Source organism: Channa argus, chromosome 11, assembly GCF_033026475.1.
Source record: "Channa argus isolate prfri chromosome 11, Channa argus male v1.0, whole genome shotgun sequence".
Taxonomy (NCBI): Eukaryota; Metazoa; Chordata; class Actinopteri; order Anabantiformes; family Channidae; genus Channa; species Channa argus.
The window spans coordinates 10,464,132-10,487,069 of NC_090207.1; the positions used below are offsets into that span (position 1 = coordinate 10,464,132).

Sequence of the window (22,938 nt, forward strand, 5' to 3'; positions counted from 1 at the left end):
TTTATTCAGTCACAGTGTGCTGTGCATCCTAATTCTATGTTTAAATGCTAATGCATTTAGTAGAAATGCAACACAGAGATAAAGAGGTAAACATATAGCATTCAAAATCTCAAGCTACTCTCGCAGCCAAAATTGGATTGTATTCGTTTTCACTAAATGACTGCCATTTATTTAGCAATGAGATATGGAAACCACTAATGACACAAAATCAATTAACATCAATAAAGTTTAATATGTTTTTAATCATTTAAGTATCCAGATAAAACTCTGATCATTAGCTGGTTCAGATCAAAACACTTTAAGAGATACTGATCACTACTAAAGAAAATCATAACAGTTGCACTAACATATACAAATATTTGAGCAGGTCAACAAGCTGCAAACGAGTTTTATGTAACACTGTAACAACCAAACTGGAAAAGAGAAACACACGAGACATTCAGAAAAGCCTAGACTCAACTAGACAAAACTCAATCAAATACAGAAAACAACAAAATGTACTGAACATAGGCAGGACATAGCCTATTGTTGCTATAGCAACTGAAAGTTTAGGTCCACTTTCCTTAGTGATGTTGAAAATCTGAAATGTTTGAAAGTATTTTTCAAACATTCTGATGATTTTCAGATATGATTCAGCTCACCTGGCAGACTTTATTTTTCTTCTTTTTTCCCAAAATATTCTGAGCCTGTGTTGTTATACTGATGTGAAAATGTTTGCTTAATGTGCTTATGGCATGTCTTTGTTTTCTAGAGTTGCAGTGCATTGAGCTCTCATGGCCACCATAGAAAAATGATCTCCCTCTGTGCCTCGCCTACATCAGGATAGCCTTCAGACTGTGTCAACAATCAAGTAACACATCACAGCATTTGGGAATATTCTGGTTTCAGATGTTTATCTTTCAGGAGATTGATTCCCATTTAAATGAGCCATCAGTAACTTCAGCCAAACACATCTCTTTCTCCCACAGGATTTTTTAAAATGGTGTGTGACTATTATGTAACATCAAATAAAACTCCTCAAGTTAACTGGAGATAACTTACCAGGTAGGCTCTCAGGGAAGGCAGACCACATCCGTCTGGACAATCCAGTGTTGTCACTTCATCTCCGGATTTCCCAGCTGCTTTTGCAGCACCGATTTGCACCGGAATTCTACACAGTCTCACGTTTCTGTGATCTAAGTTTCGGGCTTTTGGTAAGAGTGCAGACTAAACCGCTAAATGCTAAACGTTCCGGCTATTTAAAGGGATTTTCAGTAAATAGGTATGTGTTAAAGAATGCAAAAAAATGTTTAAGCAAAGTTCCTCGAGTCGTGCGTATCAGCACTGTAAAACATTGAGTCCTGGAGATGTGGGTGAATAGAAAAAAGATGCACGGCACGATTTAAAAACACATAAACGCACTTACTTACGAAGTCTCGTGTCGAAAAACTGCAAAGACAGCGCAGATCGACTTTTCAGAACTTGGTCATCTGATGGCCAGCGTGAGCACCAATGCGCACGAAAAGTCCTGCTTCCTCAGGCTGCTCGGCCCCGTAAGATCTCCCCAAGTCACTTTTCACATCACCCGATCGTTTGATCGGGTCTCTGCCGCTCTCCTGCGGAGGATTTGTTTGTCGTATCTGTTGCTCAGTTCATCATTTACCCTAAGGGCTACTCACAGTACGTCGCAGAGCACGAACCAGTACAGTGCATGTATGTGTGTGTGTGTGTATGTGTGAGTGAGTTTCACATGGCGGTGAAGCGCCCTCATCCGCCAACAACCCACTTTGCTTCATGATGACCACAGAGAGGACAGACACCCCACCCCCTAACCCCGTAACCTCACAGGCAAACGCAGCCTCAAATCCTATATAACACCGGGTTAAACGTCCAAAATGAAGGTAAAAGCAGCTGCTAGATGCCTCAGTTTGGAGTGGAAAGTAACACTTCATTATACTGTTATATTGTGTCCAATGAGACGGTCTATTTGTAGGCTATGGGTTGAAAATCCTACTGGAACATCTTTTCTTTTTTTAATTTTGAACCAGTGCGTCTGATTGCACATTGACAATTTTGATGTTCCATTGACTTTGATTGTCTGAATTTGACCAGGTCCATCCAGACTATAATTAGTTCACGGGAGGGCGTTTTTAAAAAAAGAGATTTGGAGTTAATATTTGTCAGCTTTAGAAATACTGTAGGTACTGTGAAAACGTACTTCTCTAAGCATAAAAAACCCACGAAAGGGGAAAACGTAGCATATAGCCTGTATCTACTGTATAGGCTCTGACGTTCATTGAGACCTCGTTATGAATGGCTGCGTCTGTCTAAAAACGACAGTATGTGGGGGCTCACGTGGAGGGTCCACTGGAGAAGTGACGCTATGAGAGGCTCGCCAGGAGCTTCAGCTGTCAGTGAATGTACAGCCTGAGTCAAGAGCCAACAATTAGTATGGACGGCCCGCCCCGACACGTGAGAGAAAACACACCCATACACCCAGCTGTTGCTGCTGGCTTGCAGATTTTTCTGAACATCAACTACATGTAGACTGCATGTGACTGCAAGGGACCTATGATTATTTGTCTTTGCTGGATTCGTTTATCACCCAAAACAATCATACATGTAAATACTACTACTACTAACAATAATCACTGTATTAAAGCTAAAGCAGCAAAAGTATAACTTTGCATTATAACTGTCATACACATTATGACCTATCATGCAATTTTCAGAAATGTGAATAAAGTCGAACAGCTTCGAGGCACCTATGTTTTCAAAATGCTCAACTGTAAACAAAAACAATGACAGAGAGTGACAGACAGGCAGAATGAAAAATGAGGTCTGAGCATCTGTATTTTCTAGACCCAGTGCCTTTTTTCTTTCTGCCAATGCACCAATGCTGTGTTGACATAATTTGTGATGCGTGGGGAAAGAAATGGAATTGGTCTGCCTGCACTGAGCTGTCCTTGTATTTCTATATCCCTGTCCCCTTTTTGTTTACAAGCTCCACAGGTTATGGCCGAGCGTTAGCAAATCCTGTGGCTGCAGTGCACATAATAGACTTTATAATGACACCAAAAAATTGTAAATTCTAACTCTGAGGAAAAAGAGGAGAAATCAGTCACTGAAATATATGCATTGAGGTTTACACATGCTGCTAACTCTTACTATGCACAGTGACTTTCTTTACTGTATTCCAAGTTGAAATAAGAAATAAATATAAGGGAAATTAGGGTCACTAATTTGTAATTGACTTGCAACACTGAGACATTAATTAACAAAGAAAAACATACATGAGCTAACAACTTGTATATAATAAATAACCCCTGCATGTCCATTTGTTGGTCAGTCATGGGACAAAGTGTTCTTATTGGAGGAGAGTGGGGGGCGTCTCTTGAATTAGTTCCTTTGTTATGGCATTCTCATTCCTGTGATTGTTTATTCTGAGTGATCATGTGGACATATGCTGTATTGAATGTGACAACAGAACAAAGCATCTGGGTCCCAAACTAGTTCTCCTGTGCCTGCACTGCAGGACTGGAACAAGCTTTCCCCCAAGGTATGTGTCCCCCTTCAGCTACACCCTTAGTGGGATGTTCAGTAAGAACTGGTGACGGTAGTTAAAGTAGTCATTAAAAATGTGTTAAGATTTGTTCTTAATGGATTTCTGTCATAATTTAAAGATGCACTGCCTCATCCTAAGGTGGCTGCGAAACATATAAAAATATGTATATATATATAAAAAAAACACCTGCAAAATGTTTTGTCTTTTTTAGAATAAGATTTAAGTTTAGTGACACAGATATGTTCCAGCTTTTTAAGCCCAAGTTCTTGAGTTCCTGCTGAAGATGTAAAGCAAATGTTTAACCACAATCAGATTTCAACAACAGGCTAAATATTCTGAAACAGCTGGGCATGGTAGTTTTTTTAATAATAATTTAGTAACATCATCGTTGGCAACTATTTTCCAGTTGAGTTGCAGGGTGGTGGTGTGTGCAGGACCCCTTAGAAAATCTTGAATAAAGGAACAGGAATACTGTGATAAAGATAAACATGTTCCTTAGTGTTATGACTTAGATCCTTTGTGTGTTTTTGGATGAAAATGAAGGCACACAACACCTAAGAATCAGCAATTCAAGGCTTTTCTTATACAGGCAATATTTGATAGTGTCAGTTTATCACTGTTGTTGTGTACTGATGTTTTTGTAAATCCAGAGATCTTTTATCTGAATAAGAATTGAAGCAGTAATTACAAACTAACATTTTAATGGTTGTTTCAGCCATATTCACAAAATCGCTTCCCTGCAAAAGATCCAGTTGTGTTTCAATCGCATTGTATTTCCACATAATGAATGGTGCCCTTTGTGTCATCCCCTTCAAGTCACCTGTAATGCATTTAACGTAGTTTCACGTCACACGAGTGGCAACTCACAACTATGTCAGCACCCTGCTGCCTATTGGATTAGGACAAAAGAGAGGACATGACAAAAGGGGGAACACACATGCGCGTGCGCACACACACAAAGAAATAACAAAAACAACAACAAAGCCTGGTGGATCACTGTGTTCATAGTTCAGTATCTTCTTTAATACAGAGCTGGTGATCGGCTCAAAAAGATTCACAAATAACATATTAAAAGTTCTGAACTTTTACCCAGTATTCTGAGTCCTTAACCTGGCATACAAGACAGCGGGAGGTAGGTGGGATCAACACAGTGAAGAGGGGAGGAAATTGAAGTGAATTGGTGAGATGTCATGGGATGAGTAAGCGCCACAGAGTATCAGCATGAGTGCCCCACCATGTGCAAAACAACACAATTAAGAGGGACGCTTAGTCTAATCAGTGAATGCATCATGCAAATGATGTTTTTTATTTCAATTCCTACTTTAATCTTGGCTGTTATCGTAGAATACAAATCAGGGACTTAACTCTAATGAAAGGAGGAGAGAGTGAAAAGAGTGGGATGAGACAAAAGTAAAGAAGACAGGCAGCAGAAGATAAAGAGCGTGATGTAAAAAGAAGACTCAGAAAATGAGACAGAATTGGTTGCTGTGATTACTGTATTTATCCTGTTGAGCATGGTTTAGAGATAAGTTCATTCAATTCAAGCAATTATTGGCATAGCAACAAATGATTGGATTAACAGCAGTTTCTTTGTATTATTGTGTTATTTGTATAAATTTAGGGTTGTGAATTATGTAAAAACTTATTCCATTAAGTGTTAATGGTCCTTAATCAGAACAGAGGATTTGGATACATTTACTGACATAAATGCATTCCATGAGAATTCTACAGCCTACCTACAGCCTTGGAAAGCACTGATATAAAACCGTGGCAGTTATTGCAGCACTATAGCTTTCAGTCATCCACATATTTTTTTTTATGTGTTTTACTAAACAGAAAGTACTTTAACTTTATTCATTTTTTCAACAAACCTCTCCAATAAAGGGGAATTTTCCAATTTCAGTATTTTTTTTCAAAACTGCATTCAAACTATGCTGAAATGCTATTTATGCCATAATCTGCCAGAAAACTTGTATTTCAAGATAAAACTCTAGCAAATACATCTCCTAAATCTTTTTCTATGTTACGTTAAGTTTAGTGACTGCCTGGTGTGTCCATGCATTTTTTACATGCATTGACTGTCATGATCTTGCAGATTTCTTGCATCTGTTACAGTCTTGAATCAGTGAAAAATGGATTTCTTCCTTGTAACATCATATCCCAGAGGCCCCCTTTTGACAGTGGAAGACAAGAGGCAGCTGGAGGTCTGGTACTCATTCACCCTTCCAAAACGTGCTCTGGGAACCTCCCCCACCAAACTCCAGACACCATTATGTGGAACGTGTGCTAATGGTCCACAGTCTGCAGACTAAATAAACAAACCTTGAAAATATCCTATCACAGCAAGTTCCAGCAATTGATTCATTCTGACTGAAAAGCCACTGTAAATTCATTAATACCGATATACAGTTTCTTTTCTTCAGGCTACATTCACATAAAAACAGTTCATCCATTCAGTGCCAGTCTACCTCCACTGGCTCCATTAGGATCACAAAGCAACAACAAAGGATTAGGCGGTGTTATTCCCTGCATACCTGCCCTAAAAACAGGCAACCTTGGTTTATATTATTTTTTTTTTTTAAATGTGGTTCACCATCATTGTTGGACAGTTTTTTAAACATGAGCTTCAGTCTGCTATTATGGTTGCAAGAAAAAGTAATGGCACTGTTCGCAATTTCCTGGTATGATCGATCGATCTCAGAAGACCTACGATAGTCAGAGCTCAGACCCCATCCCCACAAGAGCCATTCACACCAGATGTCCTAAATATATGGCCCAAGCAGTTTTGTACAAAAGAATAGTTCAAAAGTCCTCCTGAACATTGTCCAGATGTAATCCAAAGCTACAGGAAGTGCTTTAAATCACTGTTGCTATTACTTTTTCCACCATCGCTTTGTGTTCAAGAAAGATATCACTTTAGAAATATTGTTTGTGACTTTGGTTCTGGTCACATTTGATCACCAATTTATGCAGAAAACCAGGAAATTGCAAAAAGTACCATTAGTTTTTTTCTTGTGATTATACATACGGACTCAAACACACTGTGAAGTGAGGACCAAAGAGATAGACATCCTGTTTACAGAGAACAGAGAGATGTGTTGACATGAAAAGTCAGTTTCTGGCTGGCAGGCTCACACACACACGCTCACACACACACACACACACACACACCGTTTCTTCCACCATTTTGCTTTAAATTTCAGAAGAAAAAAAAAGAATCAATCTCCGCTTCACCAGTATTCTGCTCAGCTTAATGCACTTAAATTGCACCAATCATTGTCATTTTCTAAATCTGTATGTCTATGAAAATGATTGTTGAAACTAAAGAACCCTTTGATGGAAGGACTGGTGGGGGGGAGGGCGTACTTTTGCCAATGATTTGTGGTTACCTAGGGGACTAGAACAAAAGAACATCGGTGATGCACATTATCTTGTCATGCCTTATATGCTGCAAAAATGATTCTATTGCTGCCATTAGGGCATTAGTACACCAACGCCAGGAACACTGAATATAAAATAGATGGTCATTTTTAGAGGAAAAACACAATTTAAACACATTAAGGGAATGACCATTTAAATGCCACAATTGTGTTGGTATTTAGGGTTTTAGGAACACATGCAAAAGCAGACATGAAGTGTGACTTAATATATTTTCAATCAATGTAAATCAAAAACGAATGTGAAAAAATGTCTACCATGTATCTCTCTGGCTTGCCGCAAATGTAAAAAAGTCACATGCGCTGTTGTTATTAAGGGACATCCAGGTCATTTTGAGCAATCTAAATTATCTGCAGAGCTTTGAAAACCCATTTATGATGTTGAAATCTGTAGTCCTGCTGTGATTTGGTTTTTTTTCAAAGCACTGTTTGAAGTGTATGTCTCACATTTCATATCACTATGGCCACAGAACAATTTCACTTCAAAGCGAAACTGTCATTTGACATTAAATGGGCTTCTTGTTTTGTCACATGGTTGAATTAATGATTAAATACGGTTTAACTGGATTTTTGTATCATAGTAAACTAGTATCAACTACTTTTAAACTTTAAATAAGAGAAAAACTGAAAAGCCAAGCTTTTTGTAAATAGCACTGCCTGGTGACCAAAATAGGATATTAATAATGGTTGCTGACATACTGATGTGGATTCAACTTTACATGTCAGGGCTGACCTCAGAGGAAAGGAACCACAGTGGCTCATCAGTTAACTGAGTCAAAAGGAAATACCTTCCTTTTCAGCTTTCAAGCTTAACCATAAAACAACAGACATCACTTGAGGAAGATCCATAGGGTAATTTAGTAATTTTCACAATTACGTAGAAACAATTAACTGTTTTTATTTATCAAATATATATTTAGTAGTAATTTAGTGAGTGAACACACCATAAGAAAAATCGGTAGAGCAAAGAAACCAAAAAAGAAATGTAAACAAATCACCGTCAGCATTCAACAAAAGGCAACATTTCTTAATTGTACAAACAAAATATTGAATGTAAATTGCATTCATTCCATTACTTGTATTATACTCTAGGACACTTATCGCACTATGTTAGTGTATATCACTGATATGATTAAAAAGTACTGTATGTGGAATTTGCTATTTTAAACCACACAGTCCGTCACCTACTTAGGTGCCAGCTCACTAATGATTGTAAAAGGTAACTTGTGGTCATCTTTATTTTTCATTTGGTTTTAGTAGTTCTGCAGCTCAGTCTATTCATTTGCGTAGTCTTATTGTTCTGCATGTATTCATTCAAAGTGACAATGTTACAATCCTGTCATTGCCCTGTTGCTCCATAGTGCGTAGTGTTCAACCACATGAGTTTAACGGGTTACTATAAATCTCCCAGGTGTTTATATGGCATTCTGTTCAGTGCAACCTCTATAGGAGCAGGCTCTCTGTCAATTCCCCTACATTCATAATAGTTAGCAACCGATTTCTCATCCAATGCTTTAAATTAAATGGGCACTACCATAATCCTGAGGCCTTGAGGCCACATGTGGTACACATTATTCAGGAAATGTAGTAGAGTGTCTTGGTGTTGGGATGACGCAGCAGTGTGGTTTGTGGTTTTAATTCATCTGGCAGCAGAAGTTATGCAACTAGTTACCATAAAATTTGACTCCAGAACATCTCAGCAACCAGGAAATGCCATCCAGAAGACCAGAGAGTGACTCTGCCACTGTATCCTGCACCTAAATATGAAAGAGGAACACCACACAGGTTGTGAATCTCCACATTGATAATGAATACATATGTGGAGAGGATGCCTGTCAGTCCATGAAATATCAAACAATTACCATCCAGGGATTGGACAGTTGGGGTAATCCAAGTCTCTTTGCCATGTCCACACAGGGAATTCGCAGTCTGGCCCCGTTGCTGTCTGTAGTAATTTCTTGGTTGCCAGTCCTAATTGCTTCCAGTTCTTCTCTGGAAACACAGGAGAGCACCAGCAAAGGCCTTGATTTAGAAGGCCCGGCAGAGCTGAGCACAGACCGAATCTGAGCCACCTCGGACTGTTCCCCACCTATTGAAGACATGGTTGTTCATGCAGATGTTCTGTGTTGATTATTCAACAATCAGCATGCATGCAGTAAAATGGCAGTAGCAGTAAAGCAGAAGATGTAAACCCAAATGTTTTATCTCACCTCTACCAGTCTCTGCATTGGCCACATAGATGAAACCATCTACCACCTGGCACACTTGCTGGACTTGAGGAGTAGTGTTGTAAATTGGGAAGCCTGAGTCATCTGTTCCTTCAAAGGTAAAAAGTTTATTACTGACACTCTGATGCTCCACTCTGGCTCTTTCCCTCTCTGCCCTGTAGACACACAAAGCTTAATGACTGAAAATAATGTGCATAAAAGTATCTCCAAAGAAATAAATTCATATGATAACATCAATGCTAATTTCTTACCTATTTGTTGAGTACAGTGTGAGGATATTAAATTTGTGTTGATTTTTAAACATGTAACTTATCCCTGAGCCAATACCTAGAATAGAAAATTGATATTAGTTCAAGCACACTGGGGTATGTTGGCTGAAAGACAACCTACCAACAATAGTAGGCCAATACTGCCATCTAATGTCTTGCAGGAGAAACATAGAGAACAGAAGATAATAAGATTTTTTATTTTTTTCTGCAATTTGTATAAATGATTTAGTCTATGTGCCTTTAAAATGCATTAATACTGCACCAGTATTAAATCAGCATTCACAATTTAGGCATACGTAACTGGCCTTTAAAACTGGTTTAGACGTAGTTCAATCTGTATGTTAAAAGTTATGAGAAAGGAGCAGGAGAAACTTCAGCTACATTATATGCAGTTTGCAAGAATCTTACCATACCATTTATTTGTCGTTGTGGAGTGCCTGACACAGGAAGCACATCTGGAGCATGGATGAGTCGTGTGACTAAGGAGACGTCTAGATGCTCCATACCAGGGCCAAACATGGCATAACGTGGTTCAGATGAAGGCACCAGAGCCTGAAGAAATGAAGTCACCACCTGATATGCTGGCCGTAAAGGAAGCCATCGTTGTCTGCAGGATGGGCAGCCTTTGAGGTATCTTTTGAAAACAAGAAGGCCATTGAAACCTTTGACAAATTGTTACCGTGAAACTTTGATACAGGACAACAAAGACAAGAAACCCACTCTGACATGTAGTCAAATTTTGAGTCCATCCCGCTTTCTTGCCCCTCCTTTCTATCATCCAGGCTCTCATCTTCATTGATTAGTGGCGCATCCAACAACTCCAGCTGAGGCATGGTCACATGATCAATGGAGCGCCAGTATGGCATGTCCCTGAGCAGGAAATATCTCCACAGTAAGGGGTCTCTCACCACGGCCCTCCAGTACTGGCTTGTGGCTCCAAGGCGGCAGATATCAGCAGGAGACAGATAAGTCATAATCAGGAACTGTATGTCCACCTTCAGGAGGGAAGATTTTTAAATGACCTTTGACACATTCTGGACAATGCAGCGTGGTAAACTGGATGCAGTATTTTGGTCATTCTCCGCACACGTTCCAGTTATAATTTAGTGCCTGGTCGGAACAATCAACGGAAACTAAGAGAAACACTGTCAGGCAACACTTAAAGACAACAATGAGCCTGTATCTCTTGACAAAAATGGAGGTAGAAATTGTTCAAAAAATCCACCCCCGACTCTTCTCCACCTGTTAGATTTTGTTTACACCTGAGTTCTGTGCATTGGCTCAATTTCATACGAGTGATTTATTTTATGTGGCTTTATGTAACATTTTTTAGTTTGTCTCACCGGTAAGCAGTCCAAAAGTCCCGGCTCAGGCGCTTCCTCTCCAGTGTCTACAGCAAGAGTCGAGTGATCTTTGTGAACTTTACCACTGCTTGGAAAGTATCTGTCTCTGAATCGTCTAAGGCTGCGGATCACGACGGACTCCTGGATCTGATGTTCTTTTCTCTCCATGACTTTAGTTATTTTTGATAACGTCAATGGAAGTGACAAAACCGATGGACCTATGCTGGCAGTGATGACAACAAATCTGACGTTTCCCTTACCCCGCACACTTCCCTATTGCTGGCAGCTGTGGTGCATTGTAGGTAATGTAGTTCTGCAATAGTGCTTAAACTTGATCTGTACTTTGCAGGTTTGAGATGTACTACTAAAAATAACGTTTGCTTAAAACGCGTGTTTATTGTCAACAGGGACAAAACAAAACAAAAAAGAAAAAAAAAAGAGAAAATGTTTTTGCCCAAACAACACAGATTTTCTATTATTAGTTATACTATCAAAGTTCAAGTGGCAGAACAATGGAACTTGTAATAGATGGGCATACAAGTGTGCATTACAAAGGTGATAACAGATCTGAACATACCTCAAACAGTCATAAATACATAGTCACACCTTTGCCTCTTGTGTGATTATTTTTTTTACACATACATATTTAATGTATATGCAACTGTAATATATTAAAAAGCATAAATGACAACAAAACAATAAATTGTTACTGTGCAATGTCTCACTTCCAGCTGGATTATCTTAAATTTGTAACAATCTTAAAAAAAAAGTCATTTTATTAATATTTTTTTAATATTAATATTAATGTTATTATAACACATTCTTAGAGCAAAACAAGTGCCCCAGTCAACAGTCTGGAATCAGGATGACAACTGCTTTTTCAGCAGTACAAATATAAAAGAAAAACAGACTCCTCTGCAACCCTTGCCAGTTTTACACCACCAATCTTACACACTCTAGCCTCTCATTCACCTGCTTTGGCCTGGGCCATTTGGCATAGGATGAGGTTGCCAGTAGACATTGATCCAAAGACTCTTTTCTTCACATACATGTTATCATTGTGTCTACCCTTATATTTTCCCAACATTAGCCTCCAACCTGATGGGTTCTCATTTTTTGAGGTTGACACACATTTGAATACTGAACTTAGATCTGTGCCTGAGGGCAACTTCAACACAGGAGGAACTTGGCTCACTGTAAAATACTAAGGATTTCCTTGGCATTCTCTGTGTTCCAGCCCTGACCCTGTAATGGGCCTTCACAGGCAAGCACATATTTGTTTAAGATCTGTGTACCAATGTCCCGAAATTGGAGGCGATCTTCTTTGCGATCCATAGTGTCAGCACTGCAGTCCTCATACTTGACTGCCCAGAAACACATCTCTCCAATATACATCATCGTCAGAAGGTGTGTGTCTGAGAAAATACCTGACCATAACATAAATAGGTAATGAGTATGATGTTGTACACAGAAGAAAAACTGATTCTTGTTATTTAACGATGGCGGTGTATTTACCTTCAGACAGGAAGCTTGCTGTAGCAGAGTCATGGAGCACAACCCCATCGTTGAGCTTTACAGAGTTTCTCACTTGCAGCATCCGCATCAAGTAGCGCACACCTTCCTGAATACACTAGATTAAAATGTCATCAGAGTCAGTCCATATTCATACTGAATGCTGTACTCAGCTAAAAAACAGAAATAATGGTAAATGTATAGAATATGATTTGGACTCAAATGCTAAACTGAGGTGCCTCCGGGAGGAGTAAACAAAATCTAACCCACAGCTAGCAATTCTAGCAACTCTAATTACTTATGTCATACATCAAAAAAAAAAAAAAAAAAAAAAAAAAAAAGACATTTACTGGCTGTGTGTTCTCAAAACCTTCTATCCTAAACCGGTGGTTCCCCTAAAACACACCTTTCAATTGAGCTCACATCTATGTTTAAATATAAAACTTAATGCATCTTCTTAAGCTGCTTCAGAGTGTGATACCTTAAGGAATGTGTCCTTATTTTTCTTAATCCACTGTTTTCGTTGATGAAGGGTGTGACAGTACATGTACAGCAGAGCTCCACGTCTCCAGTAGAGACATTCTAACAGCTCGAGGCCCAACACAGTCTGAACCTGTTATAGACCAAAGAGATAAGAAATAACTGTGCAAGCATGTTTTATGCTGTGAAAACAAAAATGTAAAATAAAATAAAATACATGTCTAACTTAGAACACTTTATGACCAACCAGAAAAAAACCAACCCAAAACAACACAAAATATGACAATTTTTCTTTTGGCCAATAGTGTTTACAAAACTTTTATACATTTACACATATTTTCCTAGTATTAAGCTATATATTGCACAACACTCTAGCATTCTTCGTTCTTTTGATTTTACGCCTCTATTGGTCAAAAACAGTAAAATAGTCCCACTGCCCTACACACACCTCTTGTGCTGGTGCGAGCCTCCCTGCCAAAACTTCTGGCTCGGTCAGATCTTGCAGCAGCTGCTGGATTTTAAATGGGGAACAGTCCTCGGGAAACTCTTGGTCGACCAGTTTATTCTCTTCATAAAATGTGATATCTAGGATCACCTATATTAGGAAAAACAAATTCATACCCACACCCAACACTGAATATGTGTAGGAAAAAAATTAAGAAAAAAAACCCCAACAATTTCTTTCTAATAAGTCATAACAAATAATTACCTCTTGACCACACTTAATAATATTTTAGTACAATTCTTATACAAAACTGTTCTTAAAAACCATTTGAAAAGCAGTTTTCACTATGCACCAATTATTTGACCATTACTTATCATAAAACATTTAAGTAATTTTTAAAAGGATGGCTCCAGTGTTCTCAAATAAATTTGAGAATGTATATTCATTCATGCTGAATAGCTTTGTGTCTTAGACTCTTGTTCTAAGATCATCTCAAGTAGTGGGAAATCCAGACAGACCTTTGCCACATCTCATACATTAACCACTCATTAAAAAAATAAAATAAAAGATCTGTATTTGCAGCTTCAGACATTAAAATACGTTTGATGTAGTTAAGTACCTGTGTGTAATCCTGAAGCAGCTTGGAAAGGTTGCTGCTTTCTCCTCCTTGTCTGTAATAGTTTTTCAACTTGTCTAGTATGGCAGACGCGTTCTGTAAATAGTCATCATCTAAGGGAGAATGATATGTTAACACAACTCTCGAAAATGCCCTCCAGCGCTAGACATCTCAACGTATTTCAATTCAATTCAACTTTATTTATAGCGCCAATTCACAACAAAGTCATCTCCAGGCACGTACCGTTATAGACGATGGGCGCTTTATATTTGCCTAAGTTAAGACCAAACAATGTGACAGACATTGAAATAAAGTGGGATGATCTAAAAAAAGGATAAATTAAGTGTGTCTAATGGGACTACTATTGTGCAAGTTATAATATTGGCAACAGATCTGTTTCCAAGAGTTTGATAATGCAAACGTATAGCGTTAGCTAATGACAAATACAACGGTGCGATTTAGCACAAAATGTTGGCAACGCTATTTCGATAATGTTCTAACGCCCAAATCTGCTATATTTACGGTAGCACCGACGGTGCTTTTCGTTTTCGTCGCAAGCTAAACGTGTGTCAACAATGCATTTTAGCTAATATTAGCTTACTAAACGCTACGCTAGCTATCACCTCGAAGACCCCTGTAATCAAAATCCATCATCAACCAGTAGTACCGTTATATTTTACTATATATTTAACTATATATTATCATTTACCGTCTTCTTGGAAAACGGTTGGTCACATACGTTATAATCTTTCATCACACATCAACTGTTGTTATGGTTGCAAACTGTCAGGTAACGTTAGCTGGATAGCTTGCTAGCTGGGTAATAAAATGAGCAATATCGGGAAGCAGACGGAGAGCAAGCAACAATCAAAACACGAATTATTAACACCATGTAATAAATACCTTGCTTTTCGGCTCTGAGACTAGAACACTTTATGTCTAACTCAAATATCCTTCTCTCCAACTCAAACCCTTGTCGCCTGTAGTCGTCGGCCATGACTAAAACTATTCGTCACGTGAGCGGCGGATTACTCACGTGCTCTATAGTTACCAGGTTTCCGAGCGTCAGTTGTGAGGCGCACGCACAGAGCGCTTACAAATTGCGCGCGCCCTGTGTAACTATGGCTATGCGCGTTAACGCTGAAGGAAATGTTGCGTTAGCCACCATTTAATTGCCGCCATTACTTACTGCGTCCATATTACAGTAATAACGAACTGTTTCACGTTACTCGAGTTTATTGTAACACGACGGCTGTGTAATGGTTAAATTTAAATGAGCTTGGCCGAGCCTCCCTGTCCCGCCCTTTCGCTAGCCCAGCCCTTTGTCACACCAGCCAATGTCGCCGTGGCGCTGAGAGCGAGCAGCGACAAACCTGCATCATCTGTCGTCCTCCAGCTGGAGCTTTCACTCTGCTCAGCGATTCATCTCCATTCTAGCTCGAAAACATGGCGGCCCTCGAAGCTTTGTGCAGAGCGCACAGTGTATTCTTCCGAAACCTTTCCAGTCATTGCAGAAGCAAATATAACGTCGCCAACCACCAAGTGAGCAAGGTCGGTATTTCAAACGGAACTTGTAAAAATAACCCGGTTTAGAGGAGACAGTCGATCGTGGCATTGATAAGAATTAAAGGTCATAATTATTATAGATTTTTTAGTTCACTTTATTCACAACATATTAAAATAAAGGGAAATCAGACACTTAGCCCATCTTTACCTAACATTATATAGTTTGTCTGAAGTTCGTTACTTTTAAAATACACTAATCTCAGGTTGATTGCAGCATTATCTGGCGGGGATTCACTATAATCTTAGAACGTTATTTAGTAGCACACTCTGCAGCTGTGTAGACCAATACCTTTGAAAACGGCATACCTCAAATTTATAATTTGTGCAAAAATGTCATTGCATTGATGTACACGATGTAACGTTAGCTTGATTTGCAGGCAATATTATTTGCTTTTAGGTGTCTAGCTGTGCGTGGTGAAGGTGAAGTAATCAGTGCTTGCACAATCCAGAACTACCTGCATAGACTTCCGCCACAGTTTTGCCATCATGTTGGTTTTAGTCAGTACACAGACACACAACAAACTTGGTATATAAATAGCGAGCAGTTTGATATAAGAAATTAATGTATGGGCCCTATCTGAGATCTTTTCCCCATCATAACTCGAGAAGAAGTTAGGAGACTCCTGTGTCCCCTTTCCTTCAAGATGTTTAGAGAAATATATTGGAAACACAGTTTGAGCAGCACCGTTATAAAAGTCTTATTCAGTATTGGCAGAAGATTTTGGATTTAAGCACTCAGTTAAATCTGGTTGGCTGGCTTGGCATTGGACTGCCCTAGAGCAACACACCTATTGTTGTAGGATTTGTTTAGCAGCGTTGCTTATCTTCCCATTCTTCTATTGTATAAACTGGATCAAACATTTTAACTGTACAAACATATTAGCTGCCCTCAGACAGTGTAACCATCTTTTAAAGCCTTAACCTAATTTTAACCAGTCTTACTTACATAGAGTTTCTTTTGCTGATGGATCTATTTTTAAGAACACAAATTCACATGTTTTTCAAAATTGTATGCACCTCTTGTTCACGTTTCTCAAGGTTTGCAGCTGTTACTTTTCCAGCTCCAGCCAGAAAAGTTCACAGTTCTACTCAGATCCTATACAGGCAGTAAAAGATATCCCTAATGGAGCTACTATTCTGGTGGGAGGTAAGATGTACTTAGACTGCAAGATGGCCACGTCCACACATCTGTGACAGTGTTGGCAAAGTTTTTTTTTTTTTTTTTAACTGAATGTACTTTTTGTTAACTCATGAAAGGTGAAAATTGAGCAGGGTATGTGGAATGTGAGTTTAAAATCTGACTGACGTGCTGCTTGATTACCATCCATACACCAATTCCATTGCTCCTATTTATAGTTAAGAGCAGCCAACACTTTCCACTGTGTCACACTTGCATGTGAGGGGAAAAAGATACAAAATGAAATGAGCTTCCCTCTATGGTATTAGACAAGGAGACTGACCCAAAGGTTGTTATTGGACTTTGTTTTTTGTTTGTGACCTGTAACAGTTAGTGAGATCATCTGTTTTCTGTACAAATTTGCCATGTCCTTTATCTCCAGGTCAAAGTTCTACCTTAAGTGAAACACAATAATTGCAATGATGTATTTTTTTTTTTTGGGCTGTCAATTTTTGTTACTTATATGTTGTGTGTGTGCGTTTTAAGGTTTTGGATTATGTGGCATACCAGAGAATCTGATCAACAGTCTACTGAATACCCGTGTTAAGGATCTCACTGCAGTCAGCAACAATGCAGGGTAAGTGTTTGTGGAGGGGAGGAAGCACATGTGTTCCACGAATTTAAAAAAATGTGGCAGTGCTAAAAATGAGATTATTTGCAGCTTGTTATGTCTGAAATCATATGAATCTAGATTCAAGATGTTTAGTGTCATATGTTTCCGCTGAAGGTGTGCACTGAAACCATTTAATGAATATAATCTTGTGAATGAGTTCTAAATTTATAGGCCAGAAGAAGTGTTATTAATAAAGGTAGAATACGTTTGTATTTTCCATTCCAAGCTAAACATACAGTTTTAAGGGGGTTTCCTGCTTTAGTAGTCATACATTATAAACAACATATCCTGCTTGTTCCCAGTGAGAGTTCACAGCAGTGGTGACCAAAAAGAGGATTCAGTGAGTGAGACTCAACCCCTCAAGCTGGCCCGTCTTTATCTCGATTTGGACTCTTAATTGAGTCACCTTATCCCACTTATCCCACCTTATCCCTGCTGACTTGTTTTGAATTTGTATTGGAGAAATATTGTTGACCTTGTTGATGTGTCTTAAACAGGGTACATTGACGTGGAGAGATGCAATGAAGTTAGTTTTTGATAACGAATCAGAGTTTGCAGGGACAAGGGAAAGGTGTTCGTTGGTCAAGTAATGTGTGTATTTTATGTTGATGCTAAAAATACTTTCAGAGGTTTCTCTTTTGACCCATGGCAGTCAGCTGCTCTTGACCTCATTGTCCCTTATCACATATTTTAGTTTTTAATGCATGTAGTTAGAGGGATATAGTTTGTGTTGTTATGCCAAACTCTGGGATAATGATTGCATTTGAGGGAATACGTCCTTTAAAAAACATGACATATAAAATGAAGAACAATTAGTTTAAATCAAGACAGAGGAGTAAATTTAAAACTGCTATTTTACATCAGACATTTTCTGGAACTGTGTGCCGGTCCAAGCCCGGTAGAAATCGAGGAGGGTTGTGTCAGGAACGGCATCCGGCGTAAAAGCTCTGCCAATTCAACATGCGGACAATGATCCGCTGTGGCGACCCTGAACTCACGGACAAAAGACGAAAGGACAAAAAAATAAAGAAAAAAATTTCTGTGTGAGATTGCTCGATGGTGATGACTGAAGGGGAAGGGTGGCAGGGTGACCATCTGATGTGTGCAATGTATCAATGCACTACAGTGATTTCCTTTGATTACTATATATTATTTGCTCCTGAAATGCTGAGTATCAGTAGTATAAAAATACTGTACTGTGTGGTTGTATATGACGTGGATTAGATATGGATTATACATTATTTGTTTGTATTTACCAATTAACAGACATCTAACATTAGTACATCTTATCATAAAAGCTATTTTCTTCAAATAGGCTATCGAAAGGGTCTTTTTTCAGAACTACAAATTGATTTATTGACGTAATATAAACATTTTCACTGGGAGATTCTGGGAAATGTTTTGAGAGATTTTAATTCCACTCTTGTTGCTCAGAGGTGTATGTGATACCTCTTAACTCCGTGTGTTCCATTTGTCCTGTTGTAAATTTAAGATAATGGATGACTAGATGGTTATTTTAAGAAACACATGGAAACTGACCACTACAATTTTTTTTAACCTAGGTTCAGCTGCCAAACCATTCAATCTGTTCCAAAGACTGTTTAAATACATTTATCCGTGTCAGTAGTTGCTTTAGCCTGACAAACACTGACCTACTACCCACTGACCCAGTGTGTTTAGTGTGATTCTCAGAAGTTCACTGGACTTTTCCTGTTGACTTTGTGGTGTATATTGATTATTTGATCAGCCCTCAAAATGTTTGCTTGAGCCATGTCCATCCTCCGAACAATCACTGCTCCTGCAAATGTTTTTCTTTAGCAGACAACAATTGTGGGAGAAGATTGCGACAATTTGCATATAGCCTATTGGCTGTTTGCATAGTTTATGAGCATTTCTGCACTAATTGCAGCAGAAAAACTGATTATGTTTTTAATCTTTAATTAGTCAAGTACATACTTTCTTTTTAGGTTTTACATGAATACAATTGGGACTTTTACACAAAGGCTAGCACACTTCAAACAAGGGCGAGATGGGAAGTTTGAAATTGTGTTATTCTTGTTATATAATAGCCGCCAAGCCTGTGTGCTTTATATCAACTGTTTTCTTGATTACAGTTGAATCAGGTTTAGGATTCTTAGCTCTGTATAGAAGATAAGGTAAAGGGGGAAACATAGTTGTTAAACATGTAATTTTAGAGGAAAGATTCCTTAAGCTGAAAACACTCCTTGCTCTGCTTGCTTCTTCTTGAATGGACTGTTTATTCTAGTTGATGGAACCTGCCAAACGAGTAGTACTTTGTGGTTGCAGGGGCTTTACTTTACACTAACTGTGTTATCTTGGAAACTAGTAATAATGCAGACATGATAGAGGAGGGAGCATCCTTTACTGCTTTTAACCGTTCACAATATGAACATTTTCAATAAAAGTAAATATAATGGATATTAAGAGATCTTGTGAATAATTTCTGAACCGATCTCACATTAATCTAGAAAAAAATAAGTAGAATGTGAGAAAGAATATGGCACACTGGGGGATTTGAATACTGATATAAATGAAGGAAAATGATTCCATTTGCATTTTTGTAGCTGTAGAGTTTTATAGCATTTTGGAAAACTAGCTGTGTGTCTCACTGCTGCTGAGTAAGTGGAGGGAATCATGGCTGTTTCACTGACACAGTGGGTTCTTTATGCACTGTAATATGAGATAAATGGGGATGTAGTTGTACACAAGAGGAGATTATTGAGCTGTCAACAGAACCACCACTCCTCCATGCAGCTTTATCCCTATTCTGTAATCAGTTACTTTAGGAATGTTTCACAAACCGAACCATTTTTTTATAGAATACAGTGAAATTTGAGTTCAAGTAAACCGCTGGAACCTACTCTGATCAGCCATCTTTTAGAATTTAGATTAGAAAACTTATTATACACTAGTGGTTTGTATCAGACTATTCTCATAGTCATATGTTAGTATTCAAAGTGCACATGGCCTAGATACCTTGTCAGCTGACCTCATATAAATGGACAAAGCAGTAGTTCCTAGTGTTCATCTTTTTAGGAAACAGAAATAAGGAAGAACTCCATGCAATTTTCAGCTTTCTCCCTGGCTCTGACTAATTGGAGCAGAAATACCAATGACATACAGTAAATGCAGTTTCTCTTCTAATTTCGTATTAGTTCTTGAAATTGACTTGATTTATTACACCTATACTTAGTAGACTGCTCTAAAAAGAATATTGTCATACATTGTCATAATTAGACATAGAAGGAAATACTAGATCAAGATCAATGCCTTTCCTAACCTGATGCTCTAACTATTGAGCAACCAGGAAGGAAATACTAGAAAGGACAGGATTTTACTTTGATCTTGAATCACAAGACAGTGCCCTGTTTAATACAACTTTATGTGTTTTTTGAAAGTTATACAGGTTAATGGCTGACCAACCTTACAGAGCAGTCCTTTCATAGGCTCATTTTATAAGCATTTCAACAACTCTACTCACACAATAAGTAACACAATAACTTTCTTTTGTGGGAGAAAGTTAGAAAGAAGTAACCACTGTGCTGTGTTTAAGGATTTGTTTTTTGGAGGTTTTTTTTTTGTCACTCACCTTATGACATCTTGCAACACCTGCTTTCTATTAATTTTGCAGACATAGAGATCATAAATGACTGTCTCAGTTGTTATTCCAGGACCTGCAGCTGTATAGCATCTCCTGAGCTTTCATTATTTCTGTGGATATGCTGCATTGTGACTGCTTTGAACATCTTTAAAATCACCCAAGTTAGCTGTCTCATGTGGTTGCCCCAGTCACATTGTTAAATACCTTCCTGGGGATTTATATGAATGTGAGACATGTTACATCTCTATATTAAGGACAAGAAACAGGACAAGTGAGTACTATATAAGCAGTGAAGGGAATACAAAAGATAATTATCCGTCAAGCTTGCTTTTTTTTAAACAGCAGAGTTGCTGTTTATGTAGCTGGAATTTTTTTACTACAGATGAACTACATAAATACTTTACAGGTGTACTGATCTTCTACTAATCTTAATTATATTCATATAACCCCAAATAATTGATAGCATAAGTATTTGTACACTTTAAGACTGTTTGTAGTAGAAATGTCTTTGAAACCCTTGATATATCATTTTTGCTGAACTGCTGACGTTCTGTCAAGTTGCATTGGGAAAAGTGAAAGAGGAGAGCCTACAAAACATAATATAGACATTCAACTCATAAAATCTCTGTAAATAAGGATGACTGTTTCCTCAAAATGTTTGGCAAAATAAGTCAAGGTAAATTGAGAAAATGTGTAAATATTTTAGATCTCTGTCTTGTTTCGCTGTTGTTGCTGGTTTTTAATATATTATAGCCTTAAACTCCCCATTGTAGTTTGTAATAGATGTGTGTGTTTTCATCAGAGTGGACAACTTTGGCCTGGGTATGCTGCTCCAGACTAAGCAGATCAAGAGGATGATCTCTTCATATGTTGGAGAGAATGCAGAATTTGAGCGCCAGTACCTAGCAGGAGAGTTGGAAGTGGAACTGACACCGCAGGTAGGCCAGAAAACACACAGAATGATTTAACATGAATGTTCACACAAATATTAATAATTTCAGCATCCAACTGATCAGACTTCATATTACATGGATGACAGTGAGCATTTATTAAATATTTGATTATTCATCTCTTAAGATATCCCCTTTTTACCCACAGGGTACGCTTGCGGAGAGGATCAGGGCTGGGGGTGCTGGGATCCCAGCATTCTTCACAGCCACGGGCTATGGAACACTGATTCAAGAGGGAGGCTCCCCTATTAAGTACAACAAAGATGGCAGTATTGCCATTGCCAGTGAGAAGAGAGAGGTGAGAGCACTGATTTCCCTTATGACGTCAGTAGAACATATTTTTTTACATAAGTACATTAGGGTCCACCTCATCATTTCAAAATCTCTACATAGTGGAAAATGCAGTTATTTTTATATTATGTCTGGAGGCAGCATGGTGATGGAGTGGTTATTGCTGCTGCCTCACAGCCAGAAGATCCCTTGTTCGTATCCCAGCCAGCTGTGGAATTTTTGTGTAAGAGTTTGTATGTTTTCTTTGGGCTTGAGTGGGTTTCCTCCCACAGTCCAAAACATGCATGTTAGCTTAATATGCTAATATTATTTGCCTGCAGTTTTGAGTGTGTGTGTGTGTGTAGAATGGTTGTCTCTCTGTTTTTGCAATATGATTGACTGGTTATAGGCCTGTCCGAGGTGTAACCTTCCTCTCTCCCAATGACAAATGGGATAGCCCCGCTGCAGCCCACAGGATAAGTAAATAAAAATAATGGATTGATAGATATTCTGTCTGGAGTGAATGGAAAGGACAGCACAAAATTCAAACTTTTTTCAAAATGAAAACTGCAGCTTGTTGACTATGTGTATTGTAATATTGTATCAAATAGTATATATAATAACATATACATGTCATATACTAAAATCTAAAGTTCTTCATGTTTTACATTGTTTATAAAACTAATAATTTTCACAGTGAAAAAGCTATGTAATGAGTTGCCATGAAGGTTTTTTTGCGTTACTGATTATTTGTGTGCAATATTTCGGTCTTGAAGTAGAAGTGTTAGGATTGAAGTAGTTGTGCAAAGTCTAAAAATGCTGTAAAGCAGGTTACCCTTCTCAGCCTTGACTGTCTTTAGTGCAAC

At 38.4% G+C, this 22,938-nt stretch overlaps 4 protein-coding genes across 7 annotated transcripts in view; 1 reads left to right on the forward strand and 3 right to left on the reverse strand.

Annotated features, from left to right (window-relative positions):
• The window catches only part of ghra (growth hormone receptor a), a 36,875-nt gene extending 35,084 nt beyond the window's left edge, over positions 1-1,791 (reverse strand). For 2 of the 4 annotated variants that reach the window (XM_067519730.1, XM_067519727.1), the window contains exon 1: positions 1,406-1,791. The gene's annotated coding sequence lies outside the window, so the exon portion shown is untranslated. Of the gene's footprint in view, positions 1-1,041 lie in introns of all 4 variants that reach the window. The other 2 variants (XM_067519729.1, XM_067519728.1) reach the window with 2 other exon arrangements.
• Positions 1,792-4,228: 2,437 nt separating this feature from the next.
• fbxo4 (F-box protein 4) lies at positions 4,229-11,106 on the reverse strand. Its single transcript, XM_067520003.1, has 7 exons — positions 10,822-11,106; positions 10,199-10,473; positions 9,892-10,112; positions 9,461-9,536; positions 9,192-9,364; positions 8,844-9,070; positions 4,229-8,738 (listed from the first exon to the last, which is right to left on the reverse strand). Exons 1-7 carry the CDS (start codon positions 10,987-10,989, stop codon positions 8,646-8,648), a joined length of 1,233 nt encoding a protein of 410 aa, XP_067376104.1. The 5' UTR covers positions 10,990-11,106; the 3' UTR covers positions 4,229-8,645.
• Positions 11,107-11,594: 488 nt separating this feature from the next.
• rimoc1 (rab7a interacting mon1-ccz1 complex subunit 1) lies at positions 11,595-15,020 on the reverse strand. Its single transcript, XM_067520005.1, has 6 exons — positions 14,778-15,020; positions 13,878-13,987; positions 13,262-13,408; positions 12,815-12,946; positions 12,337-12,451; positions 11,595-12,248 (listed from the first exon to the last, which is right to left on the reverse strand). Exons 1-6 carry the CDS (start codon positions 14,869-14,871, stop codon positions 12,013-12,015), a joined length of 834 nt encoding a protein of 277 aa, XP_067376106.1. The 5' UTR covers positions 14,872-15,020; the 3' UTR covers positions 11,595-12,012.
• A 98-nt stretch (positions 15,021-15,118) lies between these two features.
• The window catches only part of oxct1a (3-oxoacid CoA transferase 1a), a 41,851-nt gene continuing 34,031 nt past the window's right edge, over positions 15,119-22,938 (forward strand). Inside the window, exons 1-5 of the mRNA XM_067520001.1 lie at positions 15,119-15,425; positions 16,479-16,587; positions 17,104-17,194; positions 21,655-21,790; positions 21,951-22,100. Coding sequence (XP_067376102.1) covers positions 15,321-15,425; positions 16,479-16,587; positions 17,104-17,194; positions 21,655-21,790; positions 21,951-22,100 — 591 coding nt within the window. The 5' untranslated portion in view covers positions 15,119-15,320. The remainder of the gene's footprint in view (positions 15,426-16,478; positions 16,588-17,103; positions 17,195-21,654; positions 21,791-21,950; positions 22,101-22,938) is intronic.

Bases quoted from the DNA above. Each gene is read 5' to 3' on its own strand.
- fbxo4 (XM_067520003.1), bottom strand. From the start codon at position 10,989: ATGGAGAGAAAAGAACATCAGATCCAGGAGTCCGTCGTGATCCGCAGC. The intron at 9,537-9,891 runs GTATGGTAAGAT...TTTCTATTCTAG, and splicing joins TCCACAACGACAAATAAATG to GTATTGGCTCAGGGATAAGT. The intron at 9,365-9,460 runs GTAAGAAATTAG...GTGTGTCTACAG, and splicing joins ACACTGTACTCAACAAATAG to GGCAGAGAGGGAAAGAGCCA.
- rimoc1 (XM_067520005.1), bottom strand. From the start codon at position 14,871: ATGGCCGACGACTACAGGCGACAAGGGTTTGAGTTGGAGAGAAGGATA. The intron at 13,988-14,777 runs GTATTTATTACA...ATTCTCCCTTAG, and splicing joins TCTCAGAGCCGAAAAGCAAG to ATGATGACTATTTACAGAAC. The intron at 12,249-12,336 runs GTAAATACACCG...TGTTATGGTCAG, and splicing joins AGCAAGCTTCCTGTCTGAAG to GTATTTTCTCAGACACACAC.